This window comes from Babylonia areolata, chromosome 21 (assembly GCF_041734735.1).
Source record: "Babylonia areolata isolate BAREFJ2019XMU chromosome 21, ASM4173473v1, whole genome shotgun sequence".
Taxonomy (NCBI): domain Eukaryota; kingdom Metazoa; phylum Mollusca; class Gastropoda; order Neogastropoda; family Buccinidae; genus Babylonia; species Babylonia areolata.
Genome location: NC_134896.1, coordinates 57,736,021 through 57,757,938, shown reverse-complemented (window position 1 = coordinate 57,757,938; position 21,918 = coordinate 57,736,021). Strand labels below are relative to the sequence as shown.

The 21,918-nt window shown below is 40.4% G+C and overlaps 1 protein-coding gene across 1 annotated transcript; it reads left to right on the top strand.

Moving 5' to 3' along the window:
• Positions 1 to 1,506: 1,506 nt before the first annotated feature.
• LOC143296687 (acyl-coenzyme A amino acid N-acyltransferase 1-like) lies at positions 1,507 to 16,033 on the top strand. Its single transcript, XM_076608719.1, has 8 exons — positions 1,507 to 1,523; positions 2,029 to 2,171; positions 9,316 to 9,576; positions 10,209 to 10,478; positions 11,059 to 11,228; positions 11,771 to 11,884; positions 14,699 to 14,900; positions 15,933 to 16,033. Exons 1-8 carry the CDS (start codon positions 1,507 to 1,509, stop codon positions 16,031 to 16,033), a joined length of 1,278 nt encoding a protein of 425 aa, XP_076464834.1.
• The last annotated feature ends 5,885 nt before the right edge of the window (positions 16,034 to 21,918 follow it).

The window sequence follows — 21,918 nt, the reverse complement described above, 5'->3', positions numbered from 1 at the left end:
ATGATTCCCATCAAAAAACGATTGTTGTGGACGTGAAAAACAAATAAAACTGCATGCAGGAAAAAAACAAACAAACAAACAAACAAACAAATGGTGGTGCTGTAGTGTAGCGACGCGCTCTCCCTGGGGAGAACAGCCCGAATTTCACACAGAGAAATCTGCTGTGACAAAAAGAGAAATACAATACAAATGTGCTGGAAGCTAAACACACACCTGGACAGTTCACATATATCGTGGTCACTGGCATCTCCTCATGGAAAGCCCCTAGTTTTTGCTATGTTTGTGCTGGACTGAAACTGTTTTTTAACCAAGACGTAATCAACCTGGTTGTGGTGCTCTCCGTCTGGGTGATGCCATGTCCATCTTCTGTATGCCATGTGGGAGCCCAACGTGTTTGCTAGCAAAAGGTCGCTATAACTGGCAATCTCCAGGAGTCTCAGCCTTCTGTCGTTGGTCTCTTCATTGCTGTATGCCCCACAAGTTCCTTGTCATCTTTTGCATCGTTTCCGACTTTCGCTTTCCAGTCTGCCTGGACTGCTAGGATGCCCTCTCTTGGCGTTTGTTCAACGACTTCCTGTAGGTGGTCGTAGAAGGCCTCCACTTCATTGTTGCTGTGGTCAGCAGTCGGAGCACATGCCTGGATGATGGAGATGTTGAAAGGTGCAGCTCCTAGTCGTATGGTGAGGATACGACTGGAGACAGGACGACAGCCCTGAACGCAGTCCACAATGTGTTCGTGTGCGTGCCTGTCCTCTCTTCCGCTGAAGCAGATCTTATGTCCTTCATATATGCCCTCGCTCTCTATCTCTCTCTTTACACACACACACACACACACACACACACACACACACACACACACACACACACATATATATATATATATATATATATGGATATGAATATATAAAGAGACAGACAGACGCACGGTCGGACAGACGGGTAGAGTTAGAGAGCCAAAACCTGAAAGAGCTGGGACTGATGTAAAGAGACAACAAAGAGAACGAAGCAAATACTCATTTCCTAATTACGATACAATTGGTAATATTTTTTGGGGATTGGACAAACATATTGATGCACACGACAAAGAATAGCTTGAAAGAAATTAATTAACTAAAATTATCAGACATCATAAACCCTACATCTAAGAGGAGAGGGTAATATGAAATGTATCAAATGGAGAATTCATTAATCATCTATCATTTTTGCACATTCAGCACTGGTATTGCTGGGGCAGAGTGTGGCTGGGGAGGGATGTGCTTTTCATGCTTGGTATGGCGAGGGAAACTGATGTTGATATCTGTTCTAATATCATACTTGTAGCATGTATCATGAAGCATGAATATATATGTTTTACCCCTTGGCTGAGAATCCAGGCTTTTGCATGCATGGCAGTAAAGAATGATATGTTGTGATAATACTGGCCAGCCACCAGATTCATCTCTGAGTCATTCCATCCAGTAGAAATCAAAGAATGAAAGTTTAAAGGTGGTGAGACATTGCGTGAACATGCCAGAGCTGCCAGTGTCTGATTCTGACAGAGAATGTTTGGAAGAATGACCGATAAGAAAAGTGAAGCCAGCATTTCAATGCTTTTCCTGTTTTACAGGAACTATCTTCCTTTGTCCTGTCTGTACTTGGTCATCCACTGTACTGACTGTTCCATGCACAGAGAGCGTGTTGCTCTGGATTGAACTTTCTGTTTCACTTCGTGTGCACTGTCTGTGTCATGCCGTGTCCTCTGTCGTTGTTAGATACTTTTGTAAGCGTGATGTTACATTGTTTGTTCCATGTTGCACAGAATATACTCCTTTATTTTAATGTAAGTCTGTAACTGCATAGAGAGTACTGCCATTAATAATACCCAACAACCATTCATGTTTCCTCATTCTCTTGTGTGTGCGTGCGTGCGTGCGTGCGTGCGTGCGTGCGCGCGCGCGCGCGCGTTTGTGTGTGTGTTACAGTCGACGTGGCAGAAAACAAGACATGCAATCAGAACAGAAAGCTTAACCCCCAAGGACCCTCCAGCAGGGCAGCCAATGGCGACACGAGCGGAGAGTTTCCCGCCAACTGTATCCACACTCACCCCTTTCACAGACTCCATCCGTGGTGGGAGGTGGACCTGGGCAGGACGTACCCTGTGTACAACATGGACGTCCGGGCTCGTGGTGGATGTGAGTGGAGTGTGTGAGAATCCCGTAACGTAGGACACAAGGGGCTCAACACATTGCTGTTTTCTTACTAAAATACACGATTCCCCTCTCTCTGTCTCTCTGTCTCTGTCTGTCTTTCTGTCGCTGTCTCTCTTCCTGCTCAGTATATTGGAGAATATGTCTTCGAGGCAGTAAATAAACGCACAAATAACAACTCCAAATACTCTTTAATCATTGAATGGTTCCTGCAGGTTCAACGAGAGAGAAAAAGTATATAAAAAAAGTAAGGGTAACCCAATGATACGTAAATAAATCATATATGTACAAACATTACTTTTCATTCACATTGGGTAAAAAATCCGAAACCTTGAACCAAATGTCACAAATTCAACGTCGAATCCCTCAAGGGAGAATATTTAACAAATTACTTCCCTTACGTAACTTCGAGGCTAATCCAATTTAAAGATGGGAGACAACTTCCACGGTAAGTTGACCTCCATTTACTCACACGCAATAAAGATACATTAATTTCCAGCTTCATATAAAACAACTGTTGTTTCTCTCAAAGTCCTAACTGCAGAATGTTAACATACAACTGTCAGTGCCAAACACCTAGTCTCCATCTGCACGCTTTAACTTGCATGTATATACATCACTGGTTTGTGTCCGGAGCGATACATCTCTAGACGTGATTGTTTGCACATGCATGTGGGTATGCTTTTTTGTTTTTATAATTATTTCTTGATACTTCTAGAGTGACAATCAGTCTACTCTTTTCCTCATCACAATACCTCTATACACTCGACTTCACATTTCAAACCCTACATTACACACCTCACTATAGTATAGTCACAGCATCATTATTCTTCACAATGAACATAATGTTTAATTGTGACAGTGAACACTTCCAAGCACACCTCTCTCTTTTTCCTTTTGCATTATGTGCATCGTGACTAAATATCAACCCACCAACCATATTACGTGCCACACTATTATGTCGCAACCCGTTTGTATAGTTGTAAAACCAAAAAAATCTCCACCCTATACCCACCAGACGCCGTTACCGGGATTCGAACCTGGGTCCCTCAGATTGAGAGTCCAGCGCTTTAACCACTCGGCTATTGTGCCCGTCAATACTGTGATCAAAGTGAACTATGAGTGCATGATCTGCACGGACATTGTCTCTATCGTGTGATCCTGATATCTGCTTCCCCTTGACCAAGTTTTCCTCCTTCACCACGCTTAAACACACGAACAACACGCCACTTCCGCAGTGCATCAACAATGTTCACCGCCATCCTGCTAAACGTAACCCAACATCAAGCACACAACACTGTCAAACAATACTTTCTTTTCCATTTAACAAAACGCTTCCTCTACAACTTCATGCAATAAACCACTCTACTATAAGAATGGATATTGTTCTCGACTTTCAAATTCAACTGTTTTCTGCACGCCAATCACGGGGATAAGTTTATGATCCAAAAGCGAGTGGCGGTCGATCCGTGCATCCGGTTGTGACACTGTGCTGTGCCTGTTCCATCTCTGCCTTTCACTCTTCACTGAAACTCATCATATCAAAACCTTTCTAAGAGCACTCTGTTTCCTTCTTCTCCTATAACTGTCACCTCACTTTGTAAGCATGACAAATGAGAGAGGTAGAGTGTGTGTGTGTGTGTTGGGGGGTAGGGGGGGCGGCACCTTGAAGAAAGAGTGGTCATGAATGATTAATGTAATCTGCATCTTTTCCTTTCACGTCAAATGCCCTGAGCTCTTGAAGAGAAAGGACGCTGTGTAAATGTACATTCTTCTTCTGCTTCTTCTAATTATTCTTCTTCTTATTGTTGTTGTAGTTATTATCATTATTATCATCATCATATTCCACGCATGAGCGTTTCTTTGATGTACACAGAATATCGTCATATCTAGAACCCAGAAGATTTTTTTAAAGTTTTTGTTTCCTGCGTTCACAGAAGTAGAAATGTCGTGGGGAGGTAACCCGGCTGATCACGCGGCTGCACAAGAAGATTCCTGGAAGCGGATGCTGGCATTTCTGAAAACCCATCTGTCTTAAAACAAATGCATTTGAACATTGATGACTTTAATGAAAGTGTGCAAAAACAAGTCGCAGCACCACCAGTCTAGTTCTAGAAATGACGTGTAATCATTTGCTTTAAGTTTTTGTAAATATATTTTGTCAAAGAATCTTTTTTCTTCATCTGCTTTCTCTTTTCCTTACAACCGTAGTATAAGCTTACCGTTTTGACCTCATCTTCATTAATTAACAAACAAACAAACAAGAAAACAAACAAACAAACGAAAACAACAACAACAACAAAACAACAAAAACCAAAACCAAAACAAAACAAAACAACAACAACAAAAAACACAAACAAACAAAACAAAAAAAAAAAACACGAAAAGAAAAACATCAGATATAGAAATATGCAAATCTGTCATGGAATAGTGTCAGCAGTATCTGTGGGATATGGACTGGAACACTGTTTGCTTAGTAGTGTGTTTTTTTTTTTCATAATTGATTTTTAAAAAGAAGTATCAGCAGGTCAAAAAGTGTGTCCGTGCTTACCATTTGAGCAATGCCATACAATACCATGCTTTCAGTTATTTAAATGTTGGTGCATGTTACATATTTTAACCTCAGTAATTCTTCAAACCAAAAGTGTTTTGAATGTTTGCATCTCCAGAATATGTGCTCAGTGTTGTCCTTTTCATTCCTACAAAAATCGCAATAATTATTATTTACAGCCCGATCTCTTCCAGGACACTATTTGTTCCAAGGATTCTATGTAACATACGTGGCTGGAGCTTTCAGCTGGGTGTCTTGAATTTTGTTTATTTTGTTACATTTTTGTTATCATGTAATGTTCCATATTTTCGTTAGAATGGGTGTCTTGCAATTGCAGGTTTCCAGCCAAAAACACTGCTTTTCTAGTGCGTGCAGTTTTGTTGTTGCTGCAGCTGCTTTCAGTCTGCTGCTAAAGAATCTTGAAGAATGGAGGTAGGTCAGCTGCAGCAGATTATTTCTTGTTCCTTTTTTCTCCTCAACCCCCCAAACATGTTTCAGTTATGAATGAAATAATGAACTGCACTGATGAAATCTGTTTAGTTTCGCATTGTACATGCTGCTGTCACAAAAAAAGGAAATAAATACAATGAGGAGAACGAAGATTTGATTTGGGAGTCAAATTTTAGATAACGGATGCTCTCTCTTTCTCTCTCTGCGTTCCACACACTCTATTTCTCTTTCCCTCTCTCTCTTTCTGTGTCTGTCTATTTGTCTCTCTCCTCCCCTCTCCTTCTTTGTGTCAGTATCCTTGTTTCTCCTCCTGCCAAAAGTTAGTCTTCAGACTTAAACGTTCACAGATTAGGTGACACTGATGGAGAAACAAAACACAATACTAGAGAGAGAGGGAGAGCACAAACACATAAAAACAAACGTGTGCACACTTTCTACACACACACACACAGACACACACACACACACACACAAGCTCGAATGGACACAAATAAAATACATACCAACAGTCCACACATGCTCGCTCATTCGCGCACAACCCCAGGTGATAACAGAGCATGTCTGTGGTCTGAAATAAACTGCAGCCAGCTGTTCACTGCCGTGTGGCCTCACTCACCACATCGTCCCATCATCCACGTCAGCAGTGCACGTGACCTGTCAGGTTCTAGCGGAAACAGGTGCGCGCGCAATTAGCGGGCAGAGTTTCATTCTCCCTTATGACGTCACAACTGTATTTAACGAATCTGCAACACACGGCACCTTCCAGTGAGACAGTGGAACGAACGGGTGTGGACTGAGGTACAGTTGACCTGAACTGGATGTAACTGAAACATTGGTGGATATGGGTAATTTCTGTCTCTCTGTCACTGTCTCTTTATCTGTCTCTGTGTATATCTGTGTCTCTGTCTCTATCTCTGTCTCTGTTTCTCTCTCTCTCTCTCTCTCTCTCTCTGTCTCTCTCTCTCTCTCTCTCTCTCGTAAGTAGCAACTGTACGCTAGTCGTGTCCAAGACCACCAGGACAGTACTGAAGTTAACTGCTGTCCTGACTACCTGGGCTAGAATGTCATTCAAGTGGAGAGTTTCTTGGCCAGGTTACATTCCCACTATCTTAGCCCAAAGGGTTTGGGGACAGTGGGTGTTGGGATGCAGCCCTGAAAAGCAATGCAGCCTCGCCTCCTAATTTCAGACTCATGGTCCTTCACATAAGACAAAGCTACAAATGACTTCCCATTGCAGCTGAGAAACCATTGACCACACAACCCTGTTGGTCCAACTGTAAACAAGTCAGTCTCTAGTGCAAGCCCAGTGTTCAGTAGCATCTATACATTGCAGAACTACAAAATAAAACATAACCAATACCAGAGTTAATGAGTGAAATAACAATGGATATTATCTAAGTTGTGTGTCCTAATGGTAAAGTAGTTAACAATTTACAGTATGACATATCGATGAGAGTGGTCACTTTAGACTTTTTGTTTGTTTTGTTTTAAACTGCAGCGAAAATAATTTGAGAGGTTGAGGTCTTTAGAGGTAATATTATGTTGTGAGTATAACAAGCCAAATGTTTTGTATTGTACTTTGTTACTCCACTGTCAATATATTCTTTTACTCAATGACGATTAACTCTCTCTCTCTCTCTCTCTCTCTCTCTCTCTCTCTCTCTCTCTCTCTCTCTCTCTGTCTGTCTGTCTCTCTCTCCATCATTTTAATAAGATCAGATGAGTTGACACTGTATTCTTGTCTCTCCTACACAAGCTCTTGGGTGATCATGGTCCAGCCCTCACTGAATTTGTTTTTACTTGTATGACCATGCCTACTTAGATTGACTCGTCAAGACAAAAGAGGTGGTTGTTCATTGTGACCAAATAATAGAAACGCAGATCAGAACTTTGAGATCAACGCAAAAGTGTTGAATCTTGATTTTGTAAATTGAACTTGGAGAAAACAATCGTCCCAGATAATATATGTCAGTATCTGCAGAAGATGATTAAAGACGTCTGCCTTTAAAGTAAGTGACGTGTTCTGTAAAATGTTCAACTTGTCTCTCAAGGGCTGCTCTGTCTCCAGTATCTCCACCACATGGCCTACCCCAAATGAAATTAAATGGTGCTATAAGTGATTACCTTTCTATTGCCCAACTAATGAAATCCTTTGAACAGAAATATTTAGCTGTCAATTTCTTTATCCAAATGAGTTTCAGTGCCGAAATCCACCTGTTTATTAATTATTGTGATTAAAAATGTGGATTGATATATTTTGATGCACACGAACCTTTAATCTTCTGTGTGCTGTTAATTAATTATTTTGTGTGATTAAAGTTGTTTTTTTCTTTCTTTGATGCCACTAATAATTTTGTTCATTATATTATGCAAAGGAAGCTTCCGGAGGTTTATCTTGCTTTTGGAATAATTTCTTTTTCATTCATAAGTATTTCTGCCTCATTGAACCATTCATCCAGAGAACAACTATAAAGTCTCCAAGCTGCTTCCCAAAACTAATTGAAAAAGTATATGATCACAACATCTGTTGCAGGGCTCTTATCACTTTGCTTGTTATTAAAGCTCTTGATGCTTCTTCTAATGAGATACGTCCTTCCAGCAAATATATTTTTGTCAGTTTATTTTCAGCATATATATATATATATATATATATATATATATATATATATATATATATATATATATATATACTATTTCATGTATCTTCCGTTTTTCTTTCTGTGTACAGAATTTCGTGGAATACCTTCTGATCTTCTAAGACCTCTTTCGTTTCATGAATGTAATTTCCTTGTCTCGTACCAGTTTTCACATCTGTTTGTTTACGAAATTTCGTTTTTCCATAGAGCAGGTTTCGTTTTAGCGTGATGCCTTCCCATCCATTTTAGTTTTCTTTTGTTCATTTGATTTTTTTTTCTTTAAGAGTGTAAACCATCTTCACGTTTACATGATTTATGTTGCAGTTTCGGAGTGTTATTTTCAAGATTTGTACCAGACGTTTCTATTCCGATTGTCATGGATTATTGTTAGTGATATTATTTCCATGATTAACCTGTTCCAGAACAACTGATCTGATAAGGAAAATTGAATTTGACTATTTTTAGAAAATCGTTTATTGTATGTTTTAATTGGATATTGTTTTCTAATTAATTAGTTCATTGATTACAAAGAATACATAGAAATGATAAGAGAAACAGCTTGGTAAAATATATAAATGGATTATCAGTTAATTGATTAATTAATATGATTATCTAATTAAATAAATAAATAATTAATTAAATAAGATAATCCAATTATATATTTTACCAAGCTGTTTCTCTTATTATTTCTATGTATTCTTTGTAATTGAGAAGCTAGGCGTAAAATGTCCAAAACCATCTACTTTGATCGTGTTGCCTTCTCTGTCTCTGTCTCTCTGTCTCTTTCTCTGCCTGTCTCTTACATTTTTAGTGACACAGCACCGTCATTGCTTTTTCTCTACAAGGAACCCCTAAATTTCCTCTCTGTTCCAGGACATCAGATTGGCAGCCACGTTCTAAAAGCCTAATTTACAGCTTTCCTCAGTGGTTCCACTCGATTCTATGGTATGAATGGCTCTTGTTGTATTTATTTCTGTGTTGACTTTACCCATAATGTTTATATCAAAGATATGATAATGATAATGATAATAACGACAACAACAATGATGATGATGATAATAATATTTATCATAATCATGATAATACTTATTATAATCATGATAATGATGATTATGTTTTTGATTATGATGATGATGACAACAAATCCGTGTTTGTTGAACGTGGTAACTCACTCCAGGGGCATGCTCACCACGCTTTACAGTAATACGTAGGCAACGAAAACAACATCATGAGATGAAATAGCACATATCATACAATAGAATGATAAGCCGTGGCAAAGGAAGGACATTTTGTACTGAATGCATGCCACAACAAAGAGGCAATGCAGTGTTCAAAGGAATGATGTAACATGGTATTGTTTCATTCATTACCTTACATATTGATTGGTATGTTTGTTTAGTTTAGTTTGTGATATTCCTTTGGTACAGATACGACTTTATAAGATGTGATTATAACGTAACAATTCACTCACAGATTCTTTGATTCTTCACAGCATCGGCGTGTTCAAGGAAGCAAAGTACCATGTTACAGCGGATTTCCGTGCAGCACCCCACCCATCACCTCCACGTGTCCTCCCAACCAGACCCCATACAGGTCACACCCAAGGTCAGCCTCTTTGACCAGAAAGTTCACATCAAAGTTCAAGGACTGCCAACGAAGGCCAAGGTCACACTGCATGCCACGACACAGGCACAGTGGCACAGACAGCCTGTGACATTTACCTCGTGTGGTCACTACGTGTCCAGTGAGGAAGGTGACCTTGACCTGAGTCGAGATGCTTCAGTTGGAGGAGTCGTACACAGGTATTTTAAGCTTGAAAACGAACGTAGGAGAGACAGGCTTTTTTCCGACATGTATGATCATGTCTAATCAACCCCTCTAATATGTCTTGTGAAATATGTATATTTTTAAAGGGATATGTTCCTGAAATTTTTGACACAGCCCAAAGCCATTTACTGGAGTCTGTTTTTGTTGTTGATGTTACGGTAAGCTGTATATAGTGCTTTCTTGGATTTGATCAAATAGGTTTCAGATAAAAAGCAAAACACGATGTGTGTTCCCTCTTTTCACCTTGATTTGTCCGGGTTTAAGGAATTGGTCATTGTCAATGTATCTAAAATTAAGTGTCCAGTTGTTTAAAGTCAGCTCGAATATTTTGTTTTCCAAAGGCATTGCTTTTCACGTGTGCTTAAATATTCACAGTGTGACCATGAAGTTTTCCCAGAAAGCCAGTCTTTTCATAACTCTTGGTATAGTTTTATATGGAATTTGGTGGCTTACTGCATTTGGATAAAGAAAAAAAGATATCAAATTATGTTGAAACAATCACATCTGATGATCTTCCTCAGTCAGGTGTGTCAACCCAGTTTCCCACATGTGTGTCAGGTGTGGACCCTATGGGACCGTTCTGGAGTCTGAGCCCCTGCCCCTCTGGCCCTCAGAACGTCCGCATGGTGGTGAAGAACGGGGAAGACCCTGTCCTCTACACGCTGTCCCTCTATCTGGGTCACTGGTCTGTGGAGGATCTGGTTGTCAATGAGACGACCCAGAAACCTCTGTACAGCACCACAGTGACCAGGTTGAAGAAGTCGGCAGACGTGAGACGGATACCTGTGAAGGAAGGGGGTGTACGAGGAGTGATGTTCTTGCCTCCTGGTGAGTGAGTCTATCTTCAAGATTAGAAACATTACTTTGAATGAAATGTGGACCTCTCTGTCTCTGTCTATGTCTCTGTCTCTCTCTCTCTCTCACCTTCCACCCCTCCAGCCTCTCTTTCTCCATTCCTTCATTCCTCTCTCAGCATATATAGGTGAGAACTATTTTACATACACTTTTCTTTTCCTTTCCTCATTTTTTAGCACTTAAGAACGATGTGTTGTAATAATTCTGGCCAGCTACCAGATTCATCTCTGAGTCTTTTCATCCAGCAGAAATCAAAGAATGAAAGTTTTAAGGTTGGCTGATCAATGAACATTGCGCGAATCTGGATGGGGACGGAAGTCCAATAAGAAGGGGACAAAACAAAATCTGACGAAGTCTAAGGTTTCTCGGACTTTGTCTAAATCGACCACAAAACAGGTACACTGACTGATTGCAAGCAAGTCAAATGTGTATGAAGAGAACCCACGTGATGTTAACATCCGAAAATATCCATGAAAAAAAAAGTTGTTTCGTTTCAGTCAGTGAACATCTGTTAACTCTTTTAAGACGTAATGAACGAACGTTGGTGCTGCAGGAGACGGCCGCCACCCAGGTGTGATAGACATGACTGGTAGCACTGGAGGTCTGTCAGAGATCCGTGCTGCTCTGCTGGCATCGCATGGCTTTGCTGTGCTGGCGCTGCCTTATTTCAGGTTTCAGGATCTGCCTGCCAAACTTGAGGATGTCCCGTTTGACTACTTTGAGGTGAGATTGTCATGTTCATTAGTTTTTGACGTGTACTCATCTCAGTTTAAACACTGAGTCATCCACTGTTCCGTGGATGACAAAATGTTCACACTGGATGGCAATTACCTTCACTGAATTAGGTGGACGAGCGTAATATTCCACGAGCAATACATCAAGTGTTTCTAATCAGCTTAAAGATGTCTACTTCTGATCCACTGGCTTCTTCTGCGTTCATGCACTGCAGTTCCCATATGCCATTCTTTGTATTGGTGGCCTTTTACATACACATATACCAACTTTAACCACATTTTTATGTTGGTAAAGTGTATGCTGTTTATGTTTGTTTCCTTAAACCACAAAATGCAGATATGGATTACGTATCTTAAAGGCATATATTAGATCCCCACCAAGTGTGCGTGCAAGCAAAAGGTTTAGACGGTGTCAATTATGCATATATGTTGAATGTCTGAACCACTCATTTGCGTGCATGCATGCGTGCGCGCGTGCCTGTGTGTGTGTGTGTGTGTGTGTGTGTGCATGTGTTTGTGTGTGATTCACAGGAAGCAGTGTCATGGTTCAGTTCACACACTGCAGTGAAGGACGGTGGAATCGGTGTGGTGGGCAATTCTAAGGGAGGTGAATATTCAATGCTGATGGCATGGCTATGCCCACAGGTACTTTGTAAAATACCTTTCCATGATTTTATTGGTCCATTATACGAACACGTAGTGGTGTGAGTGCGTGCGTGCGTGCGTGTATGTGTGTGTGTGTGTGTGTGTGTGTGTGTGTGTGTGTGTGTGTGTGTGTGTGTGAGGGATATGGGAGGTGCGCGGCCTCTCTCTGTCTCTCTATCGTTTTCTCCCGTCCTTCCATTTTCTCTCTTTTCTTGTTCTTGTTATGCTTGGTCCGTGCAACAGTGTACCCTTTGCATATCTGTCAATGTATAATATGTGTGTGTGTTTGTATATACATATATATTGTGTATTCATTTGTGTACACACTCACACTTTGTGTGTGTGTGTGTGTGTGTGTGTGTGTGTGTGTGTGTGTATGTGTGTGTGTGTGTGTGTGTGTGTTTTCTTCAGTTTAACGTCTATTCACTATAAGTGTTTTTAGACGGAAAGGAGTAAAGTAGTGTATAAAGGAAAGGGAATGCATGTGAATATTAGTGTAAAAAAAAAAAAGAAGTTCATGTTATGTATCAGAGGAAAAGTATATTATAAGAAAAAGTCTAAAGAGGTTGTGGTGTGTATTGAATGAGTTGTCATGGGAAGGAGAATATGTATATGCATATCAACAAGTATTAACCTACAACAATGTAAATATAAATAACAGTATTAAATATAATACATCAAAGGAGGATACCAACTGGACTGGAGTTTAAAATTTCTGGAAGAAAATTCATCAACTACATCTTTTGGAAGTAACTATCTTATGCTCGGACAATGAATGAGTAGATGGCTTACAGTTATTTGCTTACCGCATATACATTTTATATTTTTAGAAAATTTTGTACGAAAGGCATTTAAACGAAGTCCATATATTAGACTTGTAATTTGTCTTGAATGTGCTGCTGGTGTCGAATTTAGAAAATGTTTGGGATTAGCTGCATTCTTTGTGTTTACACAACATTGGTAATATTGATTATTTGAATCTATAAGTTTCTTAAATCGATTTCTAGATACATTTTCTATACAGCTAATGCATTCATGTAGATCTAACTGGATGTCAAGTTGTATTGCACCCCCGAAATTACGTGCTGCTCTTCTAGCTGCTTGGTCTACCCACTCATTTGAAGATATTCCACAGTGCGAAGGTACTCAACAGAAAGTTATTTTAATGCCCTGTTTTGTCAGTTGGTGAATAATATGTTTTAGTGTGTGTGTGTGTGTGTGTGTGTGTGTGTGTGTGTGTGTTTGTGGCTGTACCTGTTTGAGAATGTGTGTCTCTGTATCAGTGTATGTAGTGTCCATCATGTCAACATTATCGAATGAATGTATCGAGTAATGATAGGCTTAATAGCGCTGCTAAATATGCAGAATGTTATTTTGTGAGAGAAGAGACGTGAAGGATCAGGAAGACTGACCAGGCCGGTCACGCTGTATTTCAGGTGGTGAAGGCAGCTGTGACCATCAACACTGTGTGTTGTCACGGGGTGTATGACTTACATCGAAAGGACGGAACGATTATCTGCAAAGGAGTGAAGTAAGGTTTCCTGCTGTGTCTTCTCTGTAGGTTTTTTTTCTTTTCTTTTTTTTTTTTTTATAATTATCATCATCTCTTAAGTAATAACAAGTTCACGTGATCTTGTTAGCTAACATTGTTATTCCAATGCAGGTTTCTTTTCTTAATTGATATCAGCAGATCCAGTGTGCCGATTGATGGGTTGGCACACTTGTCCGTTGATGAAATGACCAGTGTGTCTAATGTCTGGTGTCTGTCGATAACTTGATCACTGTCGATATTGATACAATGATTGATAGCAATCGTTTTTATACACTGATTGATAGCAATCGTTTTTATAACTTTTTTGTTGTTGTTGAAATAGGAACTTCTTTTGCTCAGTATGGAAGTTACATTGACATACACATCTCTCAAATGGACCTGGTAGAGGGGCGTTATGTTGAATAAATAGTTATCTTTTGTATCCAGGGGCACAACTCTCTTAAAACAGACTTCACTCATCACCAACATTACATTCTAAATTATGAATATGTGCATGAAAAGGTTTTTGTGCTATATACTCAATGTGATACTCTTGCACTGTCTACATTCACCCAAGTTATCTTTTTCGGAAAATACGAAATCGTACACAGATCAATAAGTATTCAATATTATGCACGTGCTCGTTCCCGATAGCTTATCACTTATATGGGCTTGTTCACAATTAAACGAAAAGAAAAGAAATACAAATGATGGACGGAACACACACAAATGCGTTGGGATTGATCATTAACATTCGCTCATATTTGATTAAACGAACCAGGATGGTTTGCTAAGCTGTCTTTTTCTGTGGTTGTCAACCGTTTAACTTTTTCAAACGACTGATTCAATCTGATTCTCTTCTTTCTGAATTTCTCTATATTCGCCTTTGTTACGATTAATTAGAGTGACACATTAATTCCGTGTCCTTTTTTTTCAAATTTAAATTATTTACTTGTATCCTTGTTGACAAGGTCCTTATTTGTACTCAACCGTGTGTTTGCAGGGACAAGTCCTTATTTGTACTCAACCGTGTGTTTGCAGGGACAAGTCCTTATTTGTACTCAACCGTGTGTTTGCAGGGACAAGTCCTTATTTGTACTCAACCGTGTGTTTGCAGGGTCGACCCGAGTAAAGCTAAGCCAACAGAAAGAGGATACGAAACCACAGACTGCCTTTCAGTCACCAGAGATCATCTCATCCCTGTGAGTCAAACACACACACACACACACACACACACACAGATTGGGCGATGGGGGTGACGAGCACGTGTGTTTGTGTGTCAGGTATGGGAGAGTTCAGCCCACGTCCTGATGCTGGTGAGTGACGATGATCAGGTGGTGAACGTGGAACTGGCCGACGTCTGTCACAGCATGTACCCTGAGGATAAGAGACATCTGATGGAGGTGGTTCACTATCCAGGGGCAGGTCACCTACTGGAACCACCGTACTCCCCTCACTGCAGTTTCTGTTTTCACCCAACTTGGAGTAAGTGTGATGAGAGAGTTTGTGGCAGGGAACACGTGCATCCCGTTTTCATTGCAAAATCAGTGACACTGCGGAAATAAACCAAGACACAAATAACAAGTCATAAACATCAGTAAGAACTACTATAGTCTGACTACAATTCTGTCTGTTTTTCTGTTGTTTGCTTTTTTTCTAACAATAATAAATCTGGTATCACTGTAATCTGAAAACTTTATCAACTTGAACATCATATGCGAAAAATACTTTGCAATAGTCATTATGAAATAATATGTATTGAGGAAACAGAACCTTCAAGGCAATGGAGGAAAAACAAACTTGGTGTGATTGTATCATTCTCTGTGTCTGTAATATCTTTGTATTTTATATTACCCAGAGCATCAGTTAATGTATTAGTTCGTCGATTCATTATTGTGTTGTTTAATTTTTCTATATGATGGAGGTTTTCATTGGTACAAAACATAGTTGAGCTACCATTTTCTGAGTTTGCATTTTATCTGTAACTCATCTTTTTCTATGAAAATTGATGGAAAGCGGTAATCAGTGACCGCTTCAAACTGAGTGTCCTAAGCTATTGAAATTGTTTTTTTTTTTTTACTTGAGCTGTCAGTGCACAAAAGTACATTGGAAAGCGTCGATGCTCCGATGTTTTGAAGAACGTGTACTTCTTTATGGAAATAATTCCATTCTTCAAAGTTTTTCTTTTACAAGTTGACCATTCACCAGAAGTACAATTAAAAATCATCCTTCCAAAAGACAAAAGTACATGTGATCAGTCACAAAAGTGTTAATGTATTTATTTCTTTGTCTCACATAAATCTCCATTTATGCACTTCTGCACTGTTTCTGTTTCGCCGGAATAGATGCAGTAAATGTTAGTTAAACTGTATGACATGACCAATAGTAAACGATAATCAAATGACACAGCTGATGAAGACCACAACAAACATTTTGTCACACTATTTCACGTCAGGAGGAATTCGTCACATGTCCACCCCAGATGAAAATTCAAGTTGTTGTTTCTGTCTTTCACAGAACTGGACATACGGTGGGGAGGTAACCCGACTGACCACGTGGCTGCACAGGAAGATTCCTGGAAACGGATACTGGCATTTCTGAAAACCCATCTCTCGTAAAAAAATCATTATCCTTCCTGTATAAATTTAGTGAGTCTGTGTTATAACCTGGTGTGTGTGTGTGTGTGTGTGTGTGTGTGTGTGTGTGTGTGTGTTTGTGTGTGTGTGTGTGTGTGTGTGTGTGTGTGTGTGTGTGTGTGTTTAACAAAATCATTTTCTCTGGAATTCTTTGTCTGCCAATACCAGATTTTGTTATCTTATCGTAATATTGGTTTCATATTCCATGGTGGAGGAAGTTCCATTTACAATGTTTGGTTAGATTTGCTATATTTTACAATCTTCTCTTCTGATCAAGGAAACTATGTTGCTGTTTTCTAGATCGTATAAGTATACATTTTATTATCTGGACTGTTATTCCAGATTTTTTCCACCAGATTATAGGAAGGTGAACGTGTACAAACAATATGTTTGTTTAGATTAAAATAACATGTTGCTGTGTCTGTGGTCGTTATTAAAGCTTCCCTTCTCTTTTTAGGAACATATCCATACATAACGTAATACACGCAAATTGCTTGTTGAAATATTGTTGAAGAACAGCCTGTCATGGAAAAATGATATTCTGGGTTGTTTATAGTCATTAGAGAGTCAGGATGCTAGACTTAGGGAACTTTTGGTACTCCATTATACATATTTTGAATGATTTTCAAATTCCTGTTACTACAGCTGTTCCATAAAGTTGTTATTTGATGATTGACTGGAAGAACGTGTGTACAGAAAAAAAAATCTTGCGAATTGCTAACTGAAGTATTTTGTTTGAAAGACGTTCTCCTATGTCGTGTGCCCAGGTCAACATTGATCTTTGTGAATAATAACACCCTGTGTTTTGTGAACTATTTTCATTCACATAGAGTTCTGGATATCTTTTTTTCTTTCTACTTATTTATAGTAGTTTTGTTATTGTTGGTGGTGTTATTGTGATTCTGAAGTTTATCTGTTTGTTTACAAGCTCCTGAATCAGTTTTATATTTCTCTTATCAGTGCATGCTGTTGACATAAGCAGAGAACAAGAGAGGCAAGGCCTTCAAGACTCACTTGTGACATGCACTTACTACAATAATTGAATCAAAACACACACAAAATCAGTTGCAAAACAAAAGTCATGTGCACCTCCCAACATAGAAACATACACCACACAAATCTGTGTTGGATTTCACTTTTTTGTTGTTGTTGTTGTTGTTGTTTCTTTTTGTGGGTTTTTTTCACATTTCTTTTTTTCAAAATTAAAGTCACAAAGGAAAAAAATAATTTATAACTCATACCTGCTTTTGTTTAAATGAAAGAGGAAATGCACCTAAGTGTGACCAATATACAGACACACACAGACACACACAAGATAGGTAATAAAGTTAAGTTACATAACTTGTATAGATATATAAGATGTGACTGAACTTTTTGTTAAACTATTACGTAATGCATTATAAGCTTAATCATAGAGAAACAATTAATGCAATGTGAAAAAACTCAATATGGGTATTAACAATGTGCCTGTCTGCTTTATGATTACTATTAGTATTAGAAAAAAATGTCATTCACAACACATTTTCATCATATTACATATTTTTGTGATAACCCTGATTGAGTAAGACCCAACACACACACATACACACACGTGTGTGTGTGTGTGTGTGTGTGTGTGTGTGTGTGTGTAATTACTTCATAATCTACACCATTTTTTAAAACAGTCACTCTTTTTATGGTGTAAACTTCAAAGTCATACATACAGCTATTTATGTATGCAGCTGCACTACATGCTCACACATGAAAATCAAAATTCAAATGATAAATATAGGTCAGTTACATTTTATACATGTATTTACATAAATACATAAGATGTAACTGAGCAGTGAGTTTTTTACTATATATGAAAAACAAACACTGTTGATCACATAAATATAAGCTTATAATTGTTGAGAAAAAGTGTAATACAGTGTGAAAAAATAAATATAGATATTAACAATGTGCATGCCTATGTGTTTCAAATGATTGTTCAAACTCAAATTTGCTTTAAAAAATAAATATAGATATTAACAATGTGCATGGCTAATTGTTTCAAATGATTGTTCAAACTCAAGTTTGCTTTTTGTTTAAGTGAAAAAGGATTCATCTTCATATAAGAAATAAAGTTCAGTTACATTCCATACACAAGATGCATGGTTCATCCCCCCGGAATGGATCAGTCAGTCCAGGGTCTGTTTCCCAACAGTCTGAAATCAGTTATGTAAACTGCTATCAGTCACACTATATTATTGTTACAGAACCTCTCTCTCTCTCATTCACACACACACACACACACACACACACACACACACACACATAGACACGCACAGATACACACATGTGAATGCAACAAACAACTCTTTAATTTAATAAATATCTATGTATCCTCATGTACAAAGACTTTTTTTCTTGTAATCTCTCCCCCCCCCCCTCCCCCCTCTGTCATGCACCGTAAATACATTCCACATTTGAATCTATTTTGTGCTCAAAACATGTATACACAAATACATAATAATTTATATATATATATATATGAACACAGCAAACTATCATTAAACAGCGAGAGAGAGAACTAACCTTCTAACGAAGATAACGATGAGGACGATGACGATGATAAGAATGAGGACGATGACTGACACCTCAACACCAGCAATCACAGGCGTGGTGTCTGTAACAGCTGTGGACACATACACTGAACTGCATCAACTACACACAGAGAAGACTGGATGTTGGAGGGACACAGGCTGGGTGAATGGAAGTAGGGACGTGTATCTGGGTGTGTTGGGTGAACAGGACAAGTCATGAGGGCAGATACAGGTAGTGCCTTTGACCCCCTCCACACACACACACACACACACACACACACGCCTCCACCCTACAGTTGGTGAGGGAGTGGGAGTGGAGAGGTGTTGGGTGGGGGGTTTACGTTTCAAAGGAAGCTCTGAGCCATGCAGACAGTGGTTGGGGGAGGGTGATATCCCAGACTCCAAGTGAGTCTTTTTTCTCTTTTCTTCTTTGCTTTGTGGACAATATTGTCAGGACTTGTCAACTTGTCAACATTACGCTTCAGCTGGATGGTGCTGCGTGCACTCTTCAGTATGTCTTTCTTTGACTGTGACTTGGTATCTTCAATGTGGGCTCTGTAGGCTTGGCGTTTGTCTTCCAGCAGCTGCTTGATCTCAGTGCAGTTCTCATCAAACCAGTCTTTGTGCTTCCTGGCAGAAGGCCCCAGGCACTCCATGGCAGTGTTGTACACCGTCTCGTGCAGTGCGCCCCATGCTGCCTCCACATTCTGGTTGTCCAGCACGGTGGACTCAAGGCGTTCCTCCAGGGTGTCAGCAAAGCTCTGCTTGATGTTGCCTAGCTCCAGCTTGTTGACATTCAGGCGTTTGGGTGCTTTCATGCACTGAGGCCGTCTCTTGGGCTGGATGCGGAGGTTGAGTTTGGAGATGATAAGGCGGTGGTCTGTCCAGCACTCGGCGCCGCACATGGCCCTCGTGACTCGTACGTCCTGCCTGTCCCTCTTCCTGACGATGACAAAGTCGATGAGATGCCAATGCCCAGAGCGAGGATGCATCCATGACGTCCTAGATCCTGTTACGGGTAGGGAGGCAGAAGACGGTGTTTGTGATAAGAAGGTCGTGCTCGGCACATGTCTAGAGAAGTAGTTGACCATTCCTGTTACAGTTGCCAACCCCATGCTTCCCAACCACGCCTTCCCAGGAGGTGCTGTCACAACCAACTCTCGCGTTAAAGTCACCAAGAATTATGAGCTTGTCTGTGTTGGGAACAGTGGTGATGACAGCGTTCAGGTCCTCGTAGAACTTGTCCTTGATCTCATCCGGGTTGGTCATGGTGGGCGCGTAGGCGCTGACAATGGTGGTGAACTTCTTCCCGTTGCATAAAGGGAGTTTCATCGTCATCAGGCGATCGTTCACTCCTTTCAGGGAACCAGCCAGCTTGCCAACAAGGGTTGTCTTCACCGCAAAGCCAACTCCAGCCTCACGTCTCTCTTCAGGTCCGCGACCACTCAAAAAGAAGGTGTAGCCTTCGCCTCGCTCACAGAGTTCGCCTTCTTCTGCCAGTCTGGTCTCACTTAAGGCAGCGATGTCGATGTTGTACCTGGCTAGTTTACTCGCAATGAGTGCTGTGCGTCTCTGTGGTCTGTCTGAGTCGCCTCTGTCCAGAAGCGTACGCACGTTCCATGTGGCAATGGTCAATGGGGTGCTCCTTGTTTTCTTCTTTCTTTCCTTTGTGTGTCGACTGCTTGAGTAGGGTCCCCGTCAGCCGCGATATGCTGACTAGGGTGGTGTGGAGCAGGCAATGTTTAGGGCACCTTTTCTAGCCCCTTCCTCATGCCATGGAGGTGAGAAGTGCTGTCCTGAAGAGGGCTGCTCAGTCGCTCAGGGTGCTGCCGATCTCCACCACTGCTCCAGTCGGTGAAAAATGACCCTATGGCCTGAGCCGCCTGTGTGCAGGTCCGCGGCTACAACTGCCAGTGTACCCACACCTGTCGCTTCGTCGCTCGCCTGTCGCCACAGGGCTTGGGGAAAATGATGGTATGGGATGAAGGATGACTGATGATTTACGCGATGACTTTGTTTATAGTGAGGAGGAATTGCGCACCGTTGACCTCACTCTCTTGTCCGAGACCGTCTGTATCCAGTGGCAAGACGAGGTCAAGACGACTGGAGATGGAAACGGATGCAGTGGATGACCAGGATGTGTGCCTCATTCTGCCCTCAGCACTCCACAGTGCTCTGCTGCAACTGCCTTCCTCTCTGTTGAACCATGAAGGTTTCTTCCGCAGAGTCCGCCGGATCCAGTCTTCACATGCTTGGGTAGACAAGCTCTAACTCACCGACGGTTTGAGACCCATCGGCTACCCTCACCTAGTTTAGCCAGCCTGTCAAAGCCGTTGCCCGGGGGTTGGGCGCTGCCGCATGCTAGCAGCTTCTAGGACCCATAGGTGAGAGCTGGGTGCCGGTGGGGACCAATGGAGGACGAACCACTCCTGGAAGAGCGTGACAAACCACCCCTCTAGAGGTACTACCCCTCCCGTGCACCCCCTAACCCCCTTTTGATGATAAGAGGTAAACAGCACACAGTCCCAGCGAATGTGCATACAAAAACGAAAGATTTGTTTTTTTAATGTAAACATTCACTTACTTCTATCTCATGCTCCCACTCGGGTTTCTTTCTTTCAAATGGACATCAAAAAGAGAACTGAAAGGTCATTGAATACACATTGCAATTTTTTGTGTATCATCAATTAAGGAAAACAATACGCTGATGAGAAAAATGTGCACAGAGAGAGAGGAGTAGAACATAAAGGGACAGAAACACGCGCGAGCGCGCGCGCGCACGTACGTACGCACACACACACACACACATAAACACACACACACACACACACACACACACACACACACAAATACACACGCAGGACACATACATACAGAGAGAGAGACAGAGAGGAGACTAAACACAGATAATTTAATGTCATTGGCTGTACAGTATTAGTGACATTAATCTAAAATATTAATAACTAATAATATAATTCAGATACTTCGACAATCTGATACTTTTCTGTCTTTAGCTTTAAGGTCCATGTGACATTTTCTTCTTCCTGGTCATTTGACAATACATATCACATAGCAAGTATTTTAGCATATAACATGGGCACATATCATATGATTTATATACGTAAACCAAGTTGACCATCATTGGGTTACCCTTACCTTTTTTTATACACGTTTTCTCTCTCATTGAACCTGCAAGAATCATTCATTGATTAAAGAGTATTAGGAGATGTAGTTATCTTTTTGCGTTTATTTACTGCCTCGAAGACATATTCTCCAATATACTGAGCAGGAAGAGAGACAGCG